The sequence below is a fragment of the Anguilla anguilla genome, chromosome 12, assembly GCF_013347855.1.
Source record: "Anguilla anguilla isolate fAngAng1 chromosome 12, fAngAng1.pri, whole genome shotgun sequence".
Taxonomy (NCBI): Eukaryota; Metazoa; Chordata; class Actinopteri; order Anguilliformes; family Anguillidae; genus Anguilla; species Anguilla anguilla.
The window spans coordinates 38,206,827-38,231,193 of record NC_049212.1 but is presented as its reverse complement, the minus strand read 5'-3'; the positions used below and the strand labels follow the sequence as shown (position 1 = coordinate 38,231,193).

Below are 24,367 nucleotides of genomic sequence, written 5' to 3'. Positions count from 1 at the left end.
CATGTCCAGGCAAGCTATTCCACACATTGACCACTCTCTGTGTGAAAAAATATTTCCTAATGTCTGTGTGAAATTTACCCTTTGCCAGTTTCCATCCGTGCCCCCTCGTTCTGCTAACCGAACTCAACTTGAATAATTTCTTGTAGTTCACTTTGTTAATCCCTTTAATGAATTTAAAAGCCTCAGTCAAATCTCCCCTAACTCTCCTTTTACTAAGTTTGAAAAGTGGAAGCATCTCAAGCCTTTCCTCATGGCACATCTTTTATACTCAGAATCAATCTGGTTGCCCGTCTTTGGACCTCTTCCAGTGCCTCTATATCTTTCTTGTAGTACGGTCCCCAGAACTGCACACAATACTCTAAGTGTGGTCTGACAAGGGTATTGTATAGGGTGAGTATGACCCCTCATGCCATTTCGAGGAATTTAGCCATGCCGAACATGCCTGCCGAATTTTGTGAGTTTTTGAGCATGGGAAAGGGGTGAAAATGTAGTGAAAGTCAGAAGAAAAATAATAATAAGAATAATAATCTTAGCAAAAACTATATGCACCTATGCACCATTGGTACTTGGCCCTGCAAACATCTGCCATGTCTGAATTTAAAGTTGCTATTTTATCCACCATAATGCATTTTCCGTAAACACTGTTTTTCACTAAACAATCACTGTGTTTCTTCACGTGCTGTCTCTGCCTTCCATTATGTGTGAATCGTGGATGTTTATAAATTCAGAGCAACAATGGTTGTCTGCTAGCTAGCTATAATACAATACCTGCAAGAGTACATTTCAAACCTGGTTCACAAATTTGAGCCATGGAGAGACCGGCATTGCCACCACAATTAATTAAATATGGCTAACGATAATTCAGTCTGTCAGCAAGCTTGCTAGCGAGCTAACCAACATGAATTCACTTGGATGTGATTTATTTGTGTGAGATATGCATCCAAGGACTTGATACTTGTGACATGGAAATACTGGACTTGGTTACATATCTGCAAAGCATTATTGAAACTATCATTTGTATTGGCCCTCTGCTGTATGCTGGGGAATTCAAAAGATTCCATGACTGGACACCAGACATTAACATGAAATGTACTGGTGCTATGATAATGGACTCATTGCTGGAAAAAAGATACAAATGTAATACATTTTCAAACATTAATGAAAGAAAAAATATTAATTGAAGTGTCACAATAAAGGACACTTTGTTTATTGAATTTAGACCATAGCAGCTCCATAGGAACTGTTCCTTCAAAAAAATAAAAATAAATAAATAAATAAAATTTTAATTCTTTACCATGTACACAAATAATTAATCTCTGGGACACCAGCATTGCTGAAACTTGAAGACTTCTTGATTGGGTCCCATGTAACAAACATCCTCAATGGGCCTGTTGACGTTTGTAAACAATACAGTAATATTCAACAGTTCCTTCTGGAAGAGAATCAGGCCCCACCTCTATATATAACGAACAGCTTTCAACTAATTTTTCATTATGCTGAGGATCTAATGTCAGGAATAAGGTAATATATAACAAGATTGACATAATAGCTGTTCATAACTGCCTTTTATTTCTTTTTGAATGCATTTGTCTCATTAGGAATGAATGTGCTGTTTTAAAATCATGCAGACATAAAATGGACTTACAGTTAATTTGGAAGTCATGCATTTAATAACCATTGATATTAATTCAGGATGTTTTTCATGAACAATTTTTTATACTTTTCGAAGATTGTGCTTCTAAAAGAACCTTTACCCAGTATCTGTGCATTATGATTAACTGAAGAGCAAATAAAATGTTTAAATATATTTTGTTTTATCATTCATACACTTTACTTCAAAGCATATTCCAGGGAAAATTGTTGGCACAGTTTTATTTTATGAATGAAAGAATTATGGATATTACACACATTCTGTATGTGATTTTTGTTTTACTGTTTTTCTTCTCTTTGAGTCAGACCATCAGTACTAAACTATAGGGGCGAAATAGCTCAGGAGGTAAGAGCAGTTGTCTGGCAGTCGGAGGGTTGCCGGTTCAATCCCCCGCCCTGGCTGTGTCAAAGTGTCCCTGAGCAAGACACCTAACCCCTAATTGCTCCTCAATGAGCTGATTGGTACTTTGCATGGCAGCCTTTCACCATTGGTGTGTGTATGAATGGGTGAATGAGAGGCATCAAAGCGCTATATAGATGCAGTCCATTTACCGTGTACTGAAGAGCAGTGTTTACTGTGAGAAGTGCTGCATTAGTCACCATTAATATTTGCTCCGTTTCCCATTTTTCTCCTGTGTACTGCAGGTGTATGAGCCATGGATCAGAACAGCAGCAGTAAGGACCTGGTTCTAGTTGGTAGTGACCACTATCTGGTGATGGTGAGGACAACAATAGTGCAGGTGTTTGTGTGGTTCTTCATCTATGTTGACATGCTCATGCTCTTCACCTTCTTCAGTAAGCAGGCTTTCCGGAGCGATGCACGCTACATCCTGTTTGCTCACACCCTGCTGGGAGACTCTGTACTCCTGCTGCTCACTGACCTGGTGGTGCTGCTTGGCTACTTCCGTGTGCTCATGCCTGTCAGTCACTGCGTCGTGCTCTGCATTCTCATGGGGATCGTTGTCAAAAACACGCCCTACACCATCACCGCTATGTGCCTGGAGCGCTACGTGGCCATCTGCATGCCGCTTAGACACGCCAGCATTTCCACCACCGGCAGGACCATGGTTGCCATCGCTGTCGTCTGGGCATTCAGCTCGGTCAAAGTCATGATGGACCTCGCCATCCTCGTTGTTACGGCCCCACCAGGCTACTTTGCCAAGCCCACTTCATGCTATTATCAAGTCATGCTGGTGACTGAGTGGCACAATCTCATGCATATCATCTTAAATGAGATGGGCTTCGGCATTATTATGGTGATCATACTGTTCTGCTACACCAAGATCATGCTGGCAGCTCAGGCTGCCTCTGGAGAGAATAAGCAGTCTGTGTCAAAGGGGCGACGCACACTCCTTTTCCACGGCCTGCAGCTCATTCTGTGCATGGCCGACCTGTGGACCCCCTATATACTGGCTGCTGTTCAGAAGCAAAGTCCACACTTGTACCTGACCATCCGATTCTTTATTTTCATTGCTTTTACCATTATCTCAAGAGCCCTGAGTCCCCTTATCTATGGCCTTCGGGATAAAAAGTTTTTCCTTGCCCTGAAATATTACATGAGCTGCAAGGTGTACCGCTCTCTGGAGAAACGTAGCAGCTTAGAATGAATGTGCAACAGAGAAAGCCACAGAAAATATACTTCCATGCTCATTGGACTCCCAAAAAAGGATTCAGCTAAATTTGATGTAAGTTTGCATGGCTTTTAAGGAAGAAGTGAAATAAAATATCACCCTAAATTCCAGTGTGTTATAGCCTTTCCATCTTCTAGTTCCTATCATTTTATATTGTATAAATTTAATTAAAACAAATAATTTTCCAGGATACTGCCCCACCCTACATTTCAGACTTATAGTTCAGCAAACCTGTGACGTCTTGCTTGTGTTTTTCAAGTTTAAAGAGCATTGTAACAAAATTGAACCTTTAAGGCAGTTTTCAAAAAAGGTTAGTCGATGCACAAGCTGTGTGCTGGTGCCCCAAGCTTGATATGAAGTGATCTCAATCCCTTAAAATAAAAAGTGCAGCACGTTTTTCAGAGAAAGAGAACAAGTAATCAAACTGTATTTATAAACACATATTACTCAATGTTTGTCTATTTTTAATAAAAAGAAAAACTGTAGCCATGTCAGGTACATTTTATGTTTCCTCACCATCACGACATCACAAACCAGCGCATTTGAGACATACTGAGTGACATCTCATGGCTGAGTTTAGGGACCTTTTTCATTTCCGTTAGAAATGGCTTTCAAGACAATTAGTTGCCAGCACCAGATTGTAGGAAATAGTGCCATCTGCTGATGACAATAAGAGAAAATAATTTGATTGAGCTCAGTGTTGAGGTATACAAGTGTATCTTTACACTTTTAACAACAAACTGTCACGTGTACGCTGGGTATTTCAAAGTACTCACTTGAAGGCATTACCTGAATTTGAATATCTTGTATATTTTTTGTGTCTAGCCTTTCACCCGATATGAAATTATCCCAAATTGGAGTACTTTTTAATGATGACAAATAATTTCAGTGTACATCTACAGTGAACACAGTGATATTGTGACAATACATGTATGCAGTGGCAAAACATTTGAACATTTTGTCAGCACGTTTCCCTTAATAAATGCGATGCTATTCCAGTGAAGATTAATGTATTTTATATTGTGGAAAATATGTCACTTATGGACTGGTTTTTGGTTGAATAGATGTCTAGTGAAAAATACATTATATAAAATTATAGTTATACATGGTGTTCTACGTAACTGAAAAATATGTTTTCAACGTACAGAAATGCCAAGTTACTCACATCGCATAAAAAATGGAATACGCAACATTTAAATGAATGTTTTAAACAGCTGACAAACACTTACACACCAGAGAGGATATCTTTATACTTGCTTGTGAAGTTAATTTGACAAAACAAGCATTTACAAACATTTGTGATGGTAAAATACTGTAGATACTGTACATACATACATACATACATGGAATACTTCATTATCTCCATGACAACATTTTCCTAGCATCATATACTATTAACATTTACAAACAAACATTTGTACGACAACATTTTCAAATTTTCACATGACAGAAGGGGAGGGGGATGAAGAAATAGATTAAATATTTGAAATATAAAAACATTGGAAAGATAAAAATTAGAAATATTTAGGCCTATGAAATAAATATTGAATCTATCCAGACATAAGTTTTCCCCATTAATGTACTGTAAGCTTTTTGGTCAAATTAAGTTTTGCCAAATAAGTACAATAGTATAATTTCTTCTACAGTGTAAACGAATAAAATATCTCATGTGTGAACACAATTTTTTTTTAAACCCCATTTTATTCATGTATTTTATCCATGATGTGCTTCTCATACACCCAAAACACTGGATGCAGACAGTTATTCAAACATATAGTGTAGTCATTAAAAAACAAAACATTTTTTTTTCAAGTGTAACAGCTGAATTGCTGTATTTCCACTATAAATGACTCCTATTTGACACTCTGATACGACAGCTATGCTTTGAATGACCACATTCTCTTCAGATGGTAAGATAAATAATTTGTCTAACAAAGCAGACGGCAAACAGAGTGAGCTGTGCGTACACAGGGTGGGAGGGCATAAGGCCACAATTTATCACATAATTTAGTGATGAATAGCTCAGTGGACCTGGGTCTAAAAATACAAACTATCCCTTCAAGAAAGACGTGGATTACGGTTATCCTAATCTGGAATTTTACAGGATGATCAAGATTTACTTTTTAGCATTGTCGTTTTGCTATACACAAAAAAAAAAAAAAAACAATTGCCGAGACAAATGGAAATGTCACAACCACAGTAGCCTACACCCCTCATGAAAGGTTAACGATCATTTTTGCAATGTTTGGAAACTGAAGTCAGGGTGGGGGTTCGCAATTGAAAAATTTTGATTCATTCAAATGAGGGCACGTTCAGGACATGTGCCAGGCTTTTTGTTCTTCTGTATTAACCTTAATATAGAGTATAATACCCTTATTTTCCCACTAGAGAGTTAATTTTTTTATTTGTTTTGCTCACTTGCTGGATTTTTTGGGTTACTGGCCTGCTCTTGTCTAATTTTTCACATTTCTGGTTTCTTTCTGATAGCACTTCCTCCATCTACAAACAAACAGGATCTATTAAAACTTATTACTTCCAGCACTGATTACAGCGGCCAAGCAGCTACATTATAGGACAGTAGACAGCAGCAGTAAAGTTCATGGAAAACATTCTGCAATGGGATGATATGCTGACATCACGCAATTAGGCCTGGGTTTGGAACCTCAATAGGGCCTGGTTGTTGGGTGTGTCTGCAGCATGGCAATATTCAAAACAAATCCCTCTATAGTCATTGGACAGAAAACATGCTCACCACACTATAAAAACCACTGTCAGCTGTTACAGTTTTACTGAGGGTTAGAATGCTAGATTAAAAGGGTCAAGGTAAATTGACCATGTACAATTTATGTATCTATTACTCAATTCATATTGTACTGTGCACAGACATAATGCTTAGAAGTTGTAGTAGACTGGAATTGTGTAATAAGTTTCTTAATATTTTAATGCTTTTGGAGAAATAGCTCCTTTGACAGCAGTTCTGGTTGTGTATTTATTTGATTGCTACCTTTAAAAAATTTATTTCGGATTTTAATAATGCTTTCTAATGGCTTATTAGGGCATTCCTGCAAAAGAGCATCCATGCTCAGCGAACCTACCCTGGGTAAACAAAGGTTAAACAAAAAATAGAATTAGTACACTACCACTTAGGAAAATTGAACAAGTGTGAATAGAATTTTTGGATCATGTATGACATAAAAATAGACTGAAAGTACTCTGAAAGTATATGTTACCCTTAATGTTATCCTTCGTAATACTTTACTCCAGCATCCTGCAGGTGTGTGACCCATGGATCAGAACAGCAGCAGTGAGGAGCTGCAAGTAATTAGTAACGACCCTGTGGTGGTGAGGACGAGGATGGCCATAGTGCAAGTGCTGGTGTGGTTCTTTATTTACATCGACATCTTCATGCTCTTCACCTTCTTCAGTAAGCAGGCTTTACGGGGCAATGCACGCTACATCCTGTTTGCTCACACCCTGCTGATGGACTCAATCTACCTGCTGCTCACAGTACTGATTGTGCTGCTTAACTATAGCTATCTGCTCTGTCCTGTAAGTGCCTGCATTCTGCTCTGCATTGTCATGGAGATCGTTAGCAACTGCACACCACTGACCATCACTGCTATGAGCTTAGAGCGCTATGTGGCCATCTGCATGCCTCTGAGGCACGCTGACATCACCACCACTGGCAGGACGCTGGCTGCCCTCGTCATCATCTCAGCCTACAGCTCCCTCGCCCCTTTTCTGTACCTCTTTATCCTGATAGTCACGGCCCCTCCAGGCTACTTTGCAAAGCCGACCTTGTGCCACTATGAGATCATGATTCTGACCGAGTGGCATCGCTTCATACGGATTGTCTGGTATCAAGTGGACTTAGCTGTGATTGTGCTTATCATTCTGTTTTGTTATGTTAAAATCATGCTGGCAGCTCGGACTGCCTCTGGAGAGAATAAGCAGTCTGCGTCAAAGGGGAGACGCACGCTCCTGCTCCACGGCCTACAGCTCATTCTGTGTATAGCTGACAGTTTGAGCCCCTACACTGAGAAAATGGCACTGGAGCACAATTTAGAGCTCTATTTGACTATCCGATATTTCAATTTTGTGGCCTTGGGTATCGTCTCCAGGGCTTCGAGTTCAATAATATATGGTCTCAGAGATAAAAAGTTTTTCCTTGCTCTAATGTGTTATATTACCTGCAAATATAATCACAATCCAGCAGTATGATAAAGACTCTTCAGTGATAAATGAGTATATGTGAATGTCCGTCACAAATATGCACTGGAAATACTTGAAGACTTTAGATGACAGTGAAATTTCAAACATTGCTGAAGATTTTCAAATAAGATCCCTGAGATTTTCCCAGGAAACATGTTAAGCTTTGGTGGAAATAAATGTTGGTGAATATACATATTCATTTTAATGATCGACCCAGATCTGATTAGTTTAATAGTCCAGTACAATATTTAACTAAAATTATTAGGAAAATTAGTGTGATTTATATTCATAGGTGCAGAGCATTTGTAATCTGAAAACTTGTCAATCCATGCTGTAGTTTGCATTTGTAGCATAAACTGTCAAGTGAAATGTATCTGTATAGCACTGTATAGTATAGTAAACTGTCAAATGTATTGCTTACATTCGACTTAAAAAAATAAAAACCTTTTGCAAACTACTTGTTGAAGGACAGCTTTGAGTTTTGCCAAGGGATTTAAATAAAATAATTAATAATCAAACAAAATTTAGCAGGCACAACTATTTCATTTAAAATCAAAGTTTCACAACTAACAAGCTACATGCTGTAGCTGTATAAATAAGTCATTTGTGTAGCCATTATGGAATGAATGTCTGGATCAAAAGCCTTTGCAACTGGAGAATAATGATGTTTGTGTGTGCCTGTATAATTTCAGAAAGAATGACCATAGTACAACCATTTACTGTGTTGTGTACCTCTGTATCAATGCAATAATTTGTTAATTTATCATCAAAAGTACTACCTACAATGTTTGATTCTAGCGAGTTTTTTAAGTTTCCATTTGACATTGAATCTGAATCTTTTCCCCCTCTTGATTGAAGCTTGACATCGTCTGCAAATGTACTCAGGCCCGGTATAATACAGAACTCCACAGAGAATCCTTGTTTTCTCAACAAAAGAACAAACAAGACGGTGCAATTAGGCACGTATCACAGGAGTTGTCTGTTAATATTTAATGTTGGTGTTTTCACTGTGGTGGGGAGTGGGGAGGGGGGCGGGGGGCTCTCTGGAGCTTTCTGGCAAGAACTCCCTCCTTGCATGGCACACACAGGTCTACAGAGCTGGAAGTGTGCTGTAGCTACACATACCTACCTGTGTTTCAATCTCATGTCAAGGCCTAAAATGGAAGGAATTCAGAAACAATACTTTTTGTGCTATCTAATGTTATTTCAGAATGAATACAGACAAAGGTGCTCAGAAAAAAATGTATCAATAAACACACAATGCCCTCAATCTGTCTCTCACACATTCTGCCTTGTGTATAAAATCAGTCTCATTGTGGCAGTCAGCACCCTTAATTGCACTGACTGCGGGTATAAAAGGCCTCTTTCTGGGTTTTTCTTCATTGTGAGGCCTCATACACCAATTCAGCAAACATCTGGCTGTAAATTGCGTGGCTTTGTACCGACACATGTCTGAGAATCCTGCCACTAAGCACACCATCAAAAGACCATCCATCCCAAAATTTGTGGGCTCCAGTATTTCTCTGTGTGGCGGGTTGGCGGCAGGGTGTCCCCACAGATTCCATCTGGCTGCCTGCATCTGCAAACAGGTCCGCAGGAATGCAGGTACTGCACAGCCCCCAGTCTCACTGATGGGGACTGCCTGAGTGCTGCAGTGAGGGACAGCTGCATTTCGTTCACTGAGGACCAGGTGCAGCTGGTTTTGGTGAACAGTCACATAGGCTAAGGGTGTGGGAAGTGCACACTCCTGGAGGAGAGTGGTTGTTAACACTTTTTAACGCTTGAACCACTGGCCCTCAGATTTGCAAGGCAGTGGCTTACAGGAGCCAGGGCACATCTGTGGACCTGCCTTTACTATACGCGGCTACGGCCGCCTGGCGCCGTGCCGCGTCCCCACAATCGGCTGTTTGTGGGCGTCATCTATTTTTGACAGACAGTTGTGTTCGTTAAATGTTAACCGAGTTTAATGTCGTGTTTCATATTCATTGTCCTGTCTGAATAAAAATCATTTTTACAGTAACCTAGATCTGAAAGATGTTAGTCAGCTGCCTAGCTGGGCTGTCTAATGTCTAGCTAGTGAGTAACAACCAACAACAAAAACAAAAAATGTCTGGCTAATTAGCCAGCTAATGCCTTCGAAGTTATATCTGGTTAGCTAGCTAGGTAGAAACGAACAACTAGCAACATTAGGATGAATTTTTTGTTGTTGTTGTTGGTTGTTACTCACTAGCTAGACATTAGACAACCTAGCTAGGCAGCTTATTAACATTTTTTCAGAGCTAGGTTACAAAAATGATTTTTATTCAGACAGGACAGTGATAACTAATAGTAACGGAGATAACTACATAGCAGAGCCACCGACAATTTCAGAGACTTTTCTCCACGCTGCGTTCCTCTTATCAGTGTCTCTGTAAGTGATTTTATTAAGTTGGGAAACCCGATACGGAAATTACGAGTTAGGTCCTCCATTGTGGAACGATAGAATGTGGAACTAAAATTAGAAAAAAATAGGGAAAATTTACTTGACGGATCATTACCGCGACGCGGCGATGGGGTCAAAGTTGAATTTTTGCCATCTCCCCCGCGGCCTCCCCGCCTCTCGCCCAGAGGCTGTAAATGACTGTAAAACGCCGCGCCGCCGGCAATCCCAACATGCCTTGCGGGGTCTGGCCGCCACCTCTCATTCAAAATGAATGGAGGCAGAAATACCAGTAACTGGGCAACCGAGCAACCAAAGTTGCCCGAAAAATATTGCCCACAGTTTAACTTATCGCAGGCAACGCCCGTAAACAGCCAATCAAAGTTTCGGGCTTCCTATTTCTCCAACCGATATGATACCATTTCGCGAATTATTGTTCCGCTCTGTGAGGAAAAATGGACTAACAAAAGAGAGAATTCCACACAGAATGGTCTAAGTATTTTTGTTCCTATCTCTATGACTATCTTAACTTAACTGGCTTAAAGATTTAAAAGAAAACTTTTCACATAGCCCGATAACTTGGCCAACACTGCACGGTTTCAATCTTTGCTGTATAGACGGTAAACAAAGTTAACGTATATTATTTATTTATTTATTTATTTTTAAACTTGGCACTTGATTTGCAAATTTAACACATTCCCTTTGCCTAAATCTATTTTTTCTAAAAACAGTCGCTTGCAATGCAGTGCTGTGTAATCAGATTTACGAGTTAAATTCCTGGACAATAGTAAATGGAAAATTGGGATGCAATGGGATGGTATACTGACATCATGGAATGAGTTTGGCCTGGTTGTTGGGTGTGTTTGCAGCATGGCAATATTCAAAACAACTCCCTCTAAAGTCATTGGACAGAAACCATGCTCACCACACTATAAAAACCACTGTCAGCTGTTGCAATTTTACTGAGGGTTAGAATGCTACATTAAAAGAGTCAAGGTACACAGACCATGTACAATTTATATATATTTTGCTTAATGCTTATTGTACTGTGCACAGAAATAACATTTAGAAGTGGTAGTAAACTGTGGAGTTGTGAAATTAGTCTCAATATTTTAATACTTTTGGAGAAAACAAATGTATATCATTTTATCGCTTCTTTGACAGCACATCTGGATGTGGATTTATTTGATTGCTTCCTAAAAAAAGATTTATTTTGCAAAGATTTATTTACAAATTTTTATTGGTTTATTAGAATGCTAAGTTCGGAAGATTCAACAGGTGTGAATAGCATTTTGGGATTTGCATGAAAATGCTCTCAACAGATATGTTATCCTTAATGTTATCCTTTGTAACCCCCGTTTCCAATTTTCTCCTGTATCCTGCAGGTGTATGACCCATGGATCAGAACAGCAGCAGTGAGGAGCTGCAATTTATTACTAGTGACCCTGTGGTGCTGAGGATTAAGATGGCCATAGCTCAAGTGCTGGTTTGGTTCTTTATTTACATCGACATTTTCATGCTCTTCACCTTCTTCAGTAAGCAGGCTTTCCGGGGCAATGCACGCTACATCCTGTTTGCTCACACCCTGCTGGTGGACTCAATCTACCTGCTGCTCACAGAACTGACTATGCTGTTTAAGTATAACTATCTGCTCTGTCCTGTGGGTTCCTGCATCCTGCTCTGCATTGTCATGGAGATTGTTAGCAGATGCACGCCACTGACCATCACTGCTATGTGCTTAGAGCGCTATGTGGCCATCTGCATGCCGCTAAGGCACGCTGACATCGCCACTCCTAGAAGGACGCTGGCTGTCATCATCGTCATCTCAGCCTACAGCTCCATCAGCCCTTTTCTGGACGTCTTTATCCTGATAGTCACGGCCCCGCCAGGCTACTTTGCCAAGCTGACCTTGTGCCAGTATGAGATCATGATTCAGACTCAGTGGCATCGCTTCATGCGGGCTGTCTGGTATCAAGTGGACTTAGCTGTGATTGCGATCATCATTCTGTTTTGTTATTTTAAAATCATGCTGGCGGCTCAGGCTGCCTCTGGAGAAAATAAGCAGTCTGCGTCAAAGGGGAGACGCACACTCCTGCTCCACGGCCTGCAGCTCATTCTGTGCATAGTTGACATGCTGGGCCCCTACACTGAGAAAATGGCACTGGAGCACAATTTAGAGCTCTATTTGACTATACGATACTTCAATTTTGTGGCCTTGGGTATCGTCTCCAGGGCTTTGAGTTCAATAATATATGGTCTCAGAGATAAAAAGTTTTTCCTTGCTCTAATGTATTACACCACCTGCAGGTTTAATCACAATATAGCAGCTTAAAGTCTCTTCAGAGATGACTCAGTATATGTGAACACCATGATAACACTAATTCGTTATGCAAGGCCTTTTTGGCATGTGTAACTGTGAATACATCTGTCTCAAATATGCGCTTGAAATAACAAGTCTTTAGATGACATTGAAATTTCAAGCACTGCTGAAGATCCCTGAGTTATTCCCATGAAACATGTTAAGTGTTGGTGAAAATAAATGTTGGTGAATATAAATGTGTACTTTAAAACTGCAAGTCATTTTCTGAAATTTTACTGAAAAAAAGCTTTAATTATTTAAAATAGTTTCTGACCCAGATCTAATTAGTGTAATAGTTTAGTGCAATATGTAACTAAAATTATTATGAAAATTAGTGTTTATATTTATATTCAGCGGTGAAGAGAATGTGATATGAAAATTCATGCTGTAGTTTTCATTTGTACCGTAAACTGTCAAGTGAAATGTACAACTGTATAGTACAGTGAACTGTCAAATGTATAGCTTACATTAGACTTTTTAAAGAAACCTTTTGTGAACTACTAAAATTTTGAAGGACAGCTTTTTGTTTTGCCAAGGGATTTAAATAGAAAAATTTTAAAACATGATTTTGCAGGCAGGCTGCGCCGGCTGGTGGAGAGAGCACTCGCACCTGGGTCGCGGTAGCTAATCAGCCCAGGTGCTTACAGGTGTGTTCCTCTCCACAGTTGGGGGGCCGAGACCAGGAGTGGGCGAGTTTCAGTTTTGTTTGTCGGAGCGCATGATTGGAGAAAGTGAACCGCAGCTGAAAAGCTATGAATAGTGAGGGCTGTAATATAGTTGGGATTACAGAGACATGGCTTGGGGAGGAGGATGGGGATGAATATAGTACGGAGGGGTACAAATTAGGGAGGATAGATCCAATAAGAGTGGTGGGGGTGTAGCTCTGTGTCAGGGTACGTGGGGGGTTAGGACCCAAACGCAGAGTGAGGGGAAAAAAACTCAAAAACTTCAAAATGGGATGAACAAGACTTTACTAAACAAAACAGGAACTAAGGCAGGGAACAAAAAGCCTCGCAGGGCAACTCTCAAACAACACAAAGAAAAACTTCAAAATTACAGGAAACACAGAAAATCCAAAAGTCCAAAAGCACGTGGAAAACAGAACCTGGGCAGGAACACATGGGGCAGGAACATGATCGGAGGCATACACAAACAAACAACCAAGGATCCAGCACCTGAGTCAAGGAAGAAGAGAACTTAAATAGACACGACACTGACGAGACACAGGAGGGCACAATGAACAATCAGGCCACAGAGAGGGAAGGGAAAACGAGATAACCAAAAAACAATAATTGAACAATTGAAAACAATAATACAATCAAACAGGGGGAGCAGGACACAAAACAGAAGTACCGCCATCTGGCGGCCCAACAAGGAAGGACAGACGGGAACACAGAACCATGACACTTTGTGTGAAATAAAACTTTAATGTGCAGGAAAATCCAGATATTGACCAGTTCATGCCTAGTGAGGGTATCTGGATTAAGTTCATAGGGGAACATGACAAGGTCCTTACGGTAGGCGTGTGTTACCCGCTGCCCACTTCAGACAGTACTGTGAATTCAATTCTCTTTGGAAACATAAAACAGGCTTGTCAAGAAGGTGATTATGGGTTAGTTCCATTATCCTGCTATTATTTGGTAATTGATGACAGGACAAGAAAAAAGTGAGGAAATTTTTTTTAGATGTTATAAATAACCTTTTTTTGGCGCAGTATGTCAGTCAGCCTGCAAGAGGGAAATCAATTCTGGATCTGGTGCTAAGTAATGATCACGAGCATAGAAGTAATTGAGCCACTTGGGACTAGTAATCATACTGCAGTTAGTTTTGATATATTTTGGCAAATTAACAAGGCCTCCTCTATGGTCAGACTTTTTAGTTTAAGACAAGCCAATATTACATACTTTGATTTCCAAAAAGCATTTGATATTGTAAGACGTGAGAGACTTGTTAGCAAAATGAAGATAGTAGGAATTAGAGGAGGTATTTTAGAGTGGATTCGGAAGTAGCTACAGGGTAGAACACAAAGCGTAGTAGGAGGGATATCATCTGAGCAGGGAACTGTTGGAAGTGGAGTCCCACAAGGATCGGTGCTGAGACCACTGCTCTTCCTCATTTATATCAGTGACCTTGACAGGGACATAGAAAGTACATTAGTCAAATGTGCTGATGAAACAAAACTGGGAGGCCCAGCTGATAGTTTGGAATGTACTACAGTATTTGTAGAGTGAGAGGCAGTCGCTGTAGGGAGGTTTTGTGAGGAATGAACAGCAGCTCCGGCTTGTTGAGATTGAGCTTCAGGTGATGCCTGGCCATCCATGTCCAGATGTCAGCCAGGCAGGCAGATATTCTCTCACTTGGATTTAATTTATTTCTGTGAGTTTTGATCCGAAGACTTGACTTGGGACATGGAAAAATTGGGCTCGGTTACATATCTGCAAAGTATAACTGAAACTATGATTTCCCTTGGCCTCAGCTGTATGCTGGGTAATTAAAAAGATTCCATGACTGGATGCCAGATATTGACATGAAATGTGCTCGTGACCAAGGCCGGTGCTTTGATAACGAAAAAGAACATATAAATTTAATACATTTTCGAACATTTCTGAAGAAACAAAATATTAATTGGAGTGTCACAACTAAGGACACATTGTTTATTGCATTTAGAAGAACATAGCAGCTCCATAGGAACTGTCTCTTCAAAAAAAAATAAAAATAAAAATAAATTAAATTAAAAAAACAGAAAGCTTTTAACAATGCCTCTTCATTGGTAGAATTTGCCGAGCAACTTCAAGATTTCTTGATTGGGTCCCATGTAACAAACATCCGCAAGGGGCCTGTTGACGTTTGTAAACAATACAGTAATATTCAACAGTTCCTTCTGGAAGAGAATCAGGCCCCACCTCTATATATAAGAAAAAGCTTTCGACTCATCTGTCATTTTGCTGAGGATCTGATGTCCAGAATTATTCAAGGTCATTTTGAACTAGCTGACATTATAGCTGTTCATTACAACCTTTATTTCTCTTTGAATCCATTTTGCTCATTTGCAATGAATGTGCTGTTGAAAAGTTATGCAGGCATAAGACGAAGCTGCAGTTCATTTGGAAGCAACGCATTTAATATCAATTGATATTAATTTTGGGATGTTTTTCATCAACTATTTTGGCACTTTTCTGATATTGCACTTCTAATAAGAGAGTAAGTTTGAATTATTTACCCATAAAGTTGAACATGTGAGCTGATCGAGGCCATTTGGTAGTTGTGAATATAGGTATGACTGTGAAATCTGAGCATAAAACTTTTTGGTGCAGCATGAATTTTCCATTTACATTTAAAAGATAATAAATCACTATTCAAAAATGGAAAATAAAGGAGTGAACTTTCTTTTTCAGAGCTTTATATACCAAATTATTATTTTTTTTACTACATTGACTATGATTCGTGTCTTTTTTGGTAACATGCCATACTGTAACAGAAGCTATAACAAAGTGAATATTGTATGACAAATGCTTATTATAAACTGGCAGCTTGTATTACTTAATTATTTACAGTTCGCAATTATACAAGATCTTTAACCTAAGATCTAATAAAATGTAAAAATATATTCTGTTATATAGACAATTTATAGACATCTTTACTTTGAAACATCTTTCACAGGAAAATTGCCAATAACATTTCATTCTTTGGATGAAAGAATTATGGATATTAATATTATTTATGTGATAAAATATTTTTCATTTCCATGAGTCAGACAGCAGCAATGAGGAGCTGATTTCAGTGTGAGAAGTGCTGCATTAGTCACAATTAATATTTGCTCCTTTCGGACTTCTCTTCTGTTTCCTACAGGTGTATGAGCCATGGATCAGAACAGCAGCAGTGGGCAGCAAGCACAATAAAATGGCATTGATCATGTACATTTTATGTTTCCTCACCATCACGACATCACAAACCAGCGCATTTGCGACATACTGAGTGACATCTCATGGCTGAGTTTAGGGACCTTTTTCTTTTCCATTAGAAATGGCTTTCAAGACAATTAGTTGCCAGCACCAGATTGTAGGAAATAGTGCCATCTGCTGATGACAATAAGAGAAAATGTTTTGATTGAGCTCAGTGTTGAGGTATACAAGTCTATCTTTACACTTTTAACAACAAACTGTCGCGTGTACGCTGGGTATTTTAAAGTACCCACTTGAAGGCATTACCTGAATTTGAATATCTTGTATATTTTTTGTGTCTAGCCTTTCACCCAATATGAAATTATCCCAAATTGGAGTACTTTCTAATGATGACAAATAATTTCAGTGTACTTCTACAGTGAACACAGTGATATTGTGACAATACATGTATGCAGTGGCAAAACATTTGAACATTTTGTCAGCACGTTTCCCTTAATAAATGCGATGCTATTCCAGTGAAGATTAATGTGTTTCATATTGTGGAAAATATGTCACTTATGGACTGGTTTTTGGTTGAATAGATGTCTAGTGAAAAATACATTATATAAAATTATAGTTATACATGATGTTCTACGTAACTGAAAAATATGTTTTCAACGTACAGAAATGCCAAGTTACTCACATCGCATAAAAAATGGAATACGTAACATTTAAATGAATGTTTTAAACAGCTGACAAACACTTACACACCAGAGAGGATATCTTTATACTTGCTTGTGAAGTTAATTTTACAAAACAAGCATTTACAAACATTGGTGATGGTAAAATACTGTAAATACTGTACATACATACATACATACATACATACATGGAATACTTCATTATCTCCATGACGACATTTTCCTAGCATCATATACTATTAACATTTACAAACAAACATTTATATGACAACATTTTCAAATATTCACATGACAGAAGGGGAGGGGGATGAAGAAATAGATTAAATATTTGAAATATAAAAACATTGGAAAGATAAAAATTAGAAATATTTAGGCCTATGAAATAAATATTGAATCTATCCAGACATACGTTTGCCCCATTAATGTACTGTAAGCTTTTTGGTCAAATTAAGTTTTGCCAAATAAGTACAATAGTATAATTTCTTCTACAATGTAAACGAATAAAATATCTCATTTGTGAACACAATTTTTTTTTTAAACCCCATTTTATTCATGTATTTTATCCATGATGTGCTTCTCATACACCCAAAACACTGGATGCAGACAATTATTCAAACATATAGTGTAGTCATTAAAAAACAAAACTTTTTTTTTTCAAGTGTAACAGCTGAATTGCTGTATTTCCACTATAAATGACTCCTATTTGACACTCTGATACGACAGCTATGCTTTGAATGACCACATTCTCTTCAGATGGTAAGATAAATAATTTGTCTAAGGTGACGGCAAACAGAGTGAGCTGTGCGTACACAGGGTGGGAGGGCATAAGGCCACAATTTATCACATAATTTAGTGATGAATAGCTCAGTGGACCTGGGTCTAAAAATACAAACTATCCCTTCAAGAAACACGTGGATTACGGTTATCCTAATCTGGAATTTTACAGGATGATCAAGATTTACTTTTTAGCATTGTCGTTTTGCTATACACAAAAAAAACAAAAAAAACAAAAAACAATTGCTGAGACAAATGGAAATGTCACAACCACAGTAGCCTACACCCCTCATGAAAAGTTAACGATTATTTTTGCAATGTTTGGAAACTGAAGTCAGGGTGGGGGTTCGCAATTGAAAAATTTTGATTCATTCAAATGAGGGCACGTTCAGGACATGTGCCAGGCTTTTTGTTCTTCTGTATTAACCTTAATATAGAGTATAATACCCTTATTTTCCCACTAGAGAGTTAATTTTTTCATTTGTTTTGCTCACTTGCTGGATTTTTTGGGTTACTGGCCTGCTCTTGTCTAATTTTTCACATTTCTGGTTTCTTTCTGATAGCACTTTCTCCATCTACAAACAAACAGGATCTATTAAAACTTATTACTCCCAGCACTGATTACAGCGGCCAAGCAGCTACATTATAGGACAGTAGACAGCAGCAGTAAAGTTCATGGAAAACATTCTGCAATGGGATGATATGCTGACATCACGCAATTAGGCCGGGGTTTGGAACCTCAATAGGGCCTGGTTGTTGGGTGTGTCTGCAGCATGGCAATATTCAAAACAAATCCCTCTATAGTCATTGGACAGAAAACATGCTCACCACACTATAAAAACCACTGTCAGCTGTTACAGTTTTACTGAGGGTTAGAATGCTAGATTAAAAGGGTCAAGGTAAATTGACCATGTACAATTTATGTATCTATTACTCAATTCATATTGTACTGTGCACAGACATAATGCTTAGAAGTTGTAGTAGACTGGAATTGTGTAATAAGTTTCTTAATATTTTAATGCTTTTGGAGAAATAGCTCCTTTGACAGCAGTTCTGGTTGTGTATTTATTTGATTGCTACCTTTAAAAAATGTATTTCGGATTTTAATAATGCTTTCTAATGGTTTATTAGGGCGTTCCTGCAAAAGAGCATCCATGCTCAGCGAACCTACCCTGGGTAAATAAAGGTTAAATAAAAAATAAAATGAGTACACTACCAGTTAGGAAGATTGAACAATGTGAATAGAATTTTTGGATCATGTATGACATAAAAATAGAATGAAAGTACCCTGAAAGTATATGTTACCCTTAATGTTATCCTTCGTAATACTTTACTCCAGCATCCTGCAGGTGTGTGACCCATGGATCAGAACAGCAGCAGTGAGGAGCTGCAAGTAATTAGTAACGACCCCGTGGTGAGGAGGACGAGGACGGCCATAGTGCAAGTGCTGGTGTGGTTCTTTATTTACATCGACATCTTCATGCTCTTCACCTTCTTCAGTAAGCAGACTTTCCGGGGCAACGCACGCTACATCCTGTTTGCTCACACCCTGCTGGTGGACTCAATCTACCTGTTGCTCACAGTACTGATTGTGCTGATTACCTATAGCCATCTGCTCTTTCCTGTGGGTTCCTGCATCCTGATCTGCATTGTCATTGAGATCGTTAGCAGATGCACGCCACTGACCATCACTGCTATGTGCTTAGAGCGCTATGTGGCCATCTGCATGCCGCTAAGGCACGCTAACATCGCCACTCCTAGAAGGTCGCTGGCTGCCCTCGTCATCATCTCAGCCTACAGCTCCCTCATCCCTTTTCTGTACCTCTTTATCCTGATCGTCACGGCCCCTCCAGGCTACTTTGCAAAGCCGACCTTGTGCCAGTATGAGATCATGATTCTGACCGAGTGGCATCGCTTCATACGGATTGTCTGGTATCAAGTGGACTTAGCTGTGATTGTGATCATCATTCTGTTTTGTTATGTTAAAATCATGCTGGCGGCTGTGGCTGCCTCTGGAGAGAATAAGCAGTCTGCGTCAAAGGGGAGACGCACACTCCTGCTCCACGGCCTACAGCTCATTCTGTGCATAGTTGAAAGGTTGGGCCCCTACACTGAGAAAATGGCACTGGAGCACAATTTAGAGCTCTATTTGACTATACGATACTTCAATTTTGTGGCCTTGGGTATCGTCTCCAGGGCTTTGAGTTCAATAATATATGGTCTCAGAGATAAAAAGTTTTTCCTTGCTCTAATGTATTACACCACCTGCAGGTTTAAACACAATATGGCTGCTTAAAGTCTCTTCAGAGATGACTCAGTATATGTGAACACCATGATAACACTAATTCGTTATGCAAGGCCTTTTTGGCATGTGTAACTGTGAATACGTCTGTCTCAAATATGCGCTTGAAATAACTGAAGTCTTTAGATGACATTGAAATTTCAAACACTGCTGAAGATCCCTGAGTTATCCCCATGAAACATGTTAAGTGTTGGTGGAAATAAATGTTGGTGAATATAAATGTGTACTTTAAAACTGTAAGTCATTTTCTGAAATTTTACTGACGTATAAAAGCTTTAATTATTTAAAATAGTTTCTGACCGAGATCCAATTAGTGTAATAGTTTAGTGCAATATGTAACTAAAATTATTATGAAAATTAGTGTTATTTATATTCAGCGGTGAAGAGAATGTGACATGAAAATTCATGCTGTAGTTTTCATTTGTACCATAAAGTGTCAAGTGAAATGTACAACTGTATAGTACAGTGAACTGTCAAATGTATAGCTTACATTAGACTTTTTAAATAAACCTTTTGTGAACTACTAAAATTTTGAAGGACAGCTTTTTGTTTTGCCAAGGGATTTAAATAAAAAAATTTTAAAACATGATTTTGCAGGCAGGCTGCGCCGGCTGGTGGAGAGAGCACTCGCACCTGGGTCGCGTTAGCTAATCAGCCCAGGTGCTTACAGGTGTGTTCCTCTCCACAGTTGGGGGGCCGAGACCAGGAGTGGGCGAGTTTCAGTTTTGTTTGTCGGAGCGCATGATTGGAGAAAGTGAACCGCAGCTGAAAAGCTATGAATAGTGAGGGCTGTAATATAGTTGGGATTACAGAGACATGGCTTGGGGAGGAGGATGGGGATGAATATAGTACGGAGGGGTACAAATTAGGGAGGATAGATCCAATAAGAGTGGTGGGGGTGTAGCTCTGTGTCAGGGTACGTGGGGGGTTAGGACCCAAACGCAGAGTGAGGGGAAAAAAACTCAAAAACTTCAAAATGGGATGAACAAGACTTTACTAAACAAAACAGGAACTAAGGCAGGGAACAAAAAGCCTCGCAGGGCAACTCTCAAACAACACAAAGAAAAACTTCAAAATTACAGGAAACACAGAAAATCCAAAAGTCCAAAAGCACGTGGAAAACAGAACCTGGGCAGGAACACATGGGGCAGGAACATGATCGGAGGCATACACAAACAAACAACCAAGGATCCAGCACCTGAGTCAAGGAAGAAGGGAACTTAAATAGACACGACACTGACGAGACACAGGAGGGCACAATGAACAATCAGGCCACAGAGAGGGAAGGGAAAACGAGACAACCAAAAAACAATAATTGAACAATTGAAAACAATAATACAATCAAACAGGGGGAGCAGGACACAAAACAGAAGTACCGCCATCTGGCGGCCCAACAAGGAAGGACAGACGGGAACACAGAACCATGACACTTTGTGTGAAATAAAACTTTAATGTGCAGGAAAATCCAGAAATTGACCAGTTCATGCCTAGTGAGGGTATTTGGGTTAAGTTCATAGGGGAACATGACAAGGTCCTTACGGTAGGCGTGTGTTACCCGCTGCCCACTTCAGACAGTACTGTGAATTCAATTCTCTTTGGAAACATAAAACAGGCTTGTCAAGAAGGTGATTATGGGTGAGTTCCATTATCCTGCTATTATTTGGTAATTGATGACAGGACAAGAAAAAAGTGAGGAAATTTTTTTTAGATGTTATAAATAACCTTTTTTTGGCGCAGTATGTCAGCCAGCCTGCAAGAGGGAAATCAATTCTGGATCTGGTGCTAAGTAATGATCACGAGCATAGAAGTAATTGAGCCACTTGGGACTAGTAATCATACTGCAGTTAGTTTTGATATATTTTGGCAAATTAACAAGGCCTCCTCTATGGTCAGACTTTTTAGTTTAAGACAAGCCAATATTATATACTTTGATTTCCAAAAAGCGTTTGATATTGTAAGACGTGAGAGACTTGTTAGCAAAATGAAGATAGTAGGAATTAGAGGAGGTATTTTAGAGTGGATTCGGAAGTAGCTACAGGGTAGAACACAAAGCGTAGTAGGAGGGATATCATCTGAGCAGGGAACTGTTGGAAGTGGAGTCCCACAAGGATCGGTGCTGAGACCACTGCTCTTCCTCATTTATATCAGTGACCTTGACAGGGACATAGAAAGTACATTAGTCAAATTTGCTGATGAAACAAAACTGGGAGGCCCAGCTGATAGTTTGGAATGTACTACAGTATTTGTAGAGTGAGAGGCAGTCGCTGTAGGGAGGTTTTGTGAGGAATGAACAGCAGCTCCGGCTTGTTGAGATTGAGCTTCAGGTGATGCCTGGCCATCCATGTCCAGATGTCAGCCAGGCAGGCAGATATTCTCTCACTTGGATTTTATTTATTTCTGTGAGTTTTGATCCGAAGACTTGACTTGGGACATGGAAAAATTGGGCTCGGTTACATATCTGCAAAGTATAACTGAAACTATGATTTCCCTTGGCCTCAGCTATATGCTGGGTAATTAAAAAGATTCCATGACTGGATGCCAGATATTGACATGAAATGTGCTCGTGACCAAGGCCGGTGCTTTGATAACGAAAAAGAACATATAAATTTAATACATTTTCGAACATTTCTGAAGAAACAAAATATTAATTGGAGTGTCACAACTAAGGACACATTGTTTATTGCATTTAGAAGAACATAGCAGCTCCATAGGAACTGTCTCTTCAAAAAAATAAATAAATAAATAAATAAAATTAAAAAAACAGAAAGCTTTTAACAATGCCTCTTCATTGGTAGAATTTGCCAAGGAACTTCAAGATTTCTTGATTGGGTCCCATGTAACAAACATCCGCAAGGGGCCTGTTGACGTTTGTAAACAATACAGTAATATTAAAAGAAAATTAATAAAAAGAAAAACTGTAGCCATGTCAGGAACTGTACGCTTTAATTGGCCCAAGCACAATAAAATGGCATTGATCATGTACATTTTATGTTTCCTCACCATCACAACATCACAAACCAGCGCATTTGCGACATACTGAGTGACATCTCATGGCTGAGTTTAGGGACCTTTTTCTTTTTATTTTACACAATTTATCACATAATTTAGTGATGAATAGCTCAGTGGACCTGGGTCTAAAAATACAAACTATCCCTTCAAGAAACACGTGGATTACGGTTATCCTAATCTGGAATTTTACAGGATGATCAAGATTTACTTTTTAGCATTGTCGTTTTGCTATACACAAAAAAAAACAAAAAACAAAAAAACAAAAAAACAATTGCTGAGACAAATGGAAATGTCACAACCACAGTAGCCTACACCCCTCATGAAAGGTTAACGATTATTTTTGCAATGCTAGGAAACTGAAGTCAGGGTGGGGGTTCTCAATTAAAAAATTTAGATTCATTCAAATGAGGGCACGTTCAGGACATGTGCCAGGTTTTTTGTTCTTCTGTATTAACCTTAATATAGAGTATAATACCTTTATTTTCACACTAGAGAGTTTTTTTTAATTTGTTTTGCTCACTTGCTGGATGTTTTGGTTTACTGGCCTGCTCTTGTCTAATTTTTCACATTTCTGGTTTCTTTCTGATAGCACTTCCTCCATCTACAAACAAACAGGATCTATTAAAACTTATTACTCCCAGCACAGATTCCAGCGGCCAAGCAGCTACATTATAGGACAGTAGACAGCAGCAGTAAGGTTCATGGAAAACATTCTGCAATGGGATGATATGCTGACATCACGCAATTAGGCCTGGGTGTTGGGTGTGTCTGCAGCATGGCAATATTCAAAACAAATCCCTCTATAGTCATTGGACAGAAAACATGCTCCAACTCCACAGAGAATCCTTGTTTTCTCAACAAAAGAACAAACAAGACGGTGCAATTAGGCACGTATCAGGAGTTGTCTGTTAATATTTAATGTCTGTGTTTTCACTGTGGTGGGGAGCGGGGAGGGGGGCTGGGGGTGGGGGCTCTCTGGAGCTTTCTGGCAAGAACTCCCTCCTTGCATGGCACACACAGGTCTACAGAGCTGGAAGTGTGCTGTAGCTACACATACCTACCTGTGTTTCAATCTCATGTCAAGGCCTAAAATGGAAGGAATTCAGAAACAATACTTTTTGTGCTATCTAATGTTATTTCAGAATGAATACAGACAAAGGTGCTCAGAAAAAAATGTATCAATAAACACACAATGCCCTCAATCTGTCTCTCACACATTCTGCCTTGTGTATAAAATCAGTCTCATTGTGGCAGTCGGCACCCTTAATTGCACTGACTGCGGGTATAAAAGGCCTCTTTCTGGGTTTTTCTTCATTGTGAGGCCTCATACACCAATTCAGCAAGCATCTGGCTGTAAATTGTGTGGCTTTGTACCGACACATGTCTGAGAATCCTGCCACTAAGCACACCATCAAAAGACCATCCATCC

General features: G+C 39.2%; 4 protein-coding genes across 10 annotated transcripts; all 4 read left to right on the top strand.

Moving 5' to 3' along the window:
* The first annotated feature begins 1,500 nt into the window (after positions 1 to 1,500).
* LOC118210300 (odorant receptor 131-2-like) lies at positions 1,501 to 22,991 on the top strand. Of its 2 annotated transcripts, XR_004761827.1 has the most exons (3): positions 1,501 to 1,521; positions 2,296 to 3,776; positions 22,860 to 22,991. XR_004761827.1 is itself a non-coding variant. In XM_035386349.1 (2 exons), the coding sequence occupies exon 2, from the start codon at positions 2,307 to 2,309 to the stop codon at positions 3,255 to 3,257; it is 951 nt and encodes a 316-aa protein (XP_035242240.1). In that variant the 5' UTR covers positions 1,501 to 1,521; positions 2,296 to 2,306; the 3' UTR covers positions 3,258 to 4,279. The 2 variants fall into 2 exon arrangements, 1 of the variants encoding a protein (XP_035242240.1); XM_035386349.1 differs by lacking the exon at positions 22,860 to 22,991 and having other exon boundaries at positions 2,296 to 4,279.
* Positions 6,080 to 8,017, top strand: LOC118210305 (odorant receptor 131-2-like). 2 transcript variants are annotated; one of them, XM_035386367.1, is made up of 2 exons: positions 6,080 to 6,104; positions 6,546 to 8,017. In XM_035386367.1, exon 2 carries the CDS (start codon positions 6,567 to 6,569, stop codon positions 7,500 to 7,502), a length of 936 nt encoding a protein of 311 aa, XP_035242258.1. In that variant the 5' UTR covers positions 6,080 to 6,104; positions 6,546 to 6,566; the 3' UTR covers positions 7,503 to 8,017. The 2 variants fall into 2 exon arrangements, with proteins under 2 accessions (XP_035242258.1, XP_035242259.1); XM_035386368.1 differs by having other exon boundaries at positions 6,081 to 6,104; positions 6,556 to 8,017.
* LOC118210306 (odorant receptor 131-2-like) lies at positions 10,100 to 12,795 on the top strand. 5 transcript variants are annotated; one of them, XM_035386372.1, is made up of 2 exons: positions 10,100 to 10,402; positions 11,298 to 12,795. In XM_035386372.1, exon 2 carries the CDS (start codon positions 11,309 to 11,311, stop codon positions 12,242 to 12,244), a length of 936 nt encoding a protein of 311 aa, XP_035242263.1. In that variant the 5' UTR covers positions 10,100 to 10,402; positions 11,298 to 11,308; the 3' UTR covers positions 12,245 to 12,795. The 5 variants fall into 5 exon arrangements, with proteins under 5 accessions (XP_035242263.1, XP_035242264.1, XP_035242262.1 ...); XM_035386373.1 differs by having other exon boundaries at positions 10,100 to 10,408; XM_035386371.1 differs by having other exon boundaries at positions 10,100 to 10,532.
* On the top strand, positions 18,502 to 20,344 carry LOC118210307 (odorant receptor 131-2-like). The gene is made up of 2 exons (XM_035386375.1): positions 18,502 to 18,526; positions 18,967 to 20,344. The coding sequence occupies exon 2, from the start codon at positions 18,988 to 18,990 to the stop codon at positions 19,921 to 19,923; it is 936 nt and encodes a 311-aa protein (XP_035242266.1). The 5' UTR covers positions 18,502 to 18,526; positions 18,967 to 18,987; the 3' UTR covers positions 19,924 to 20,344.
* Positions 22,992 to 24,367: the final 1,376 nt, after the last annotated feature.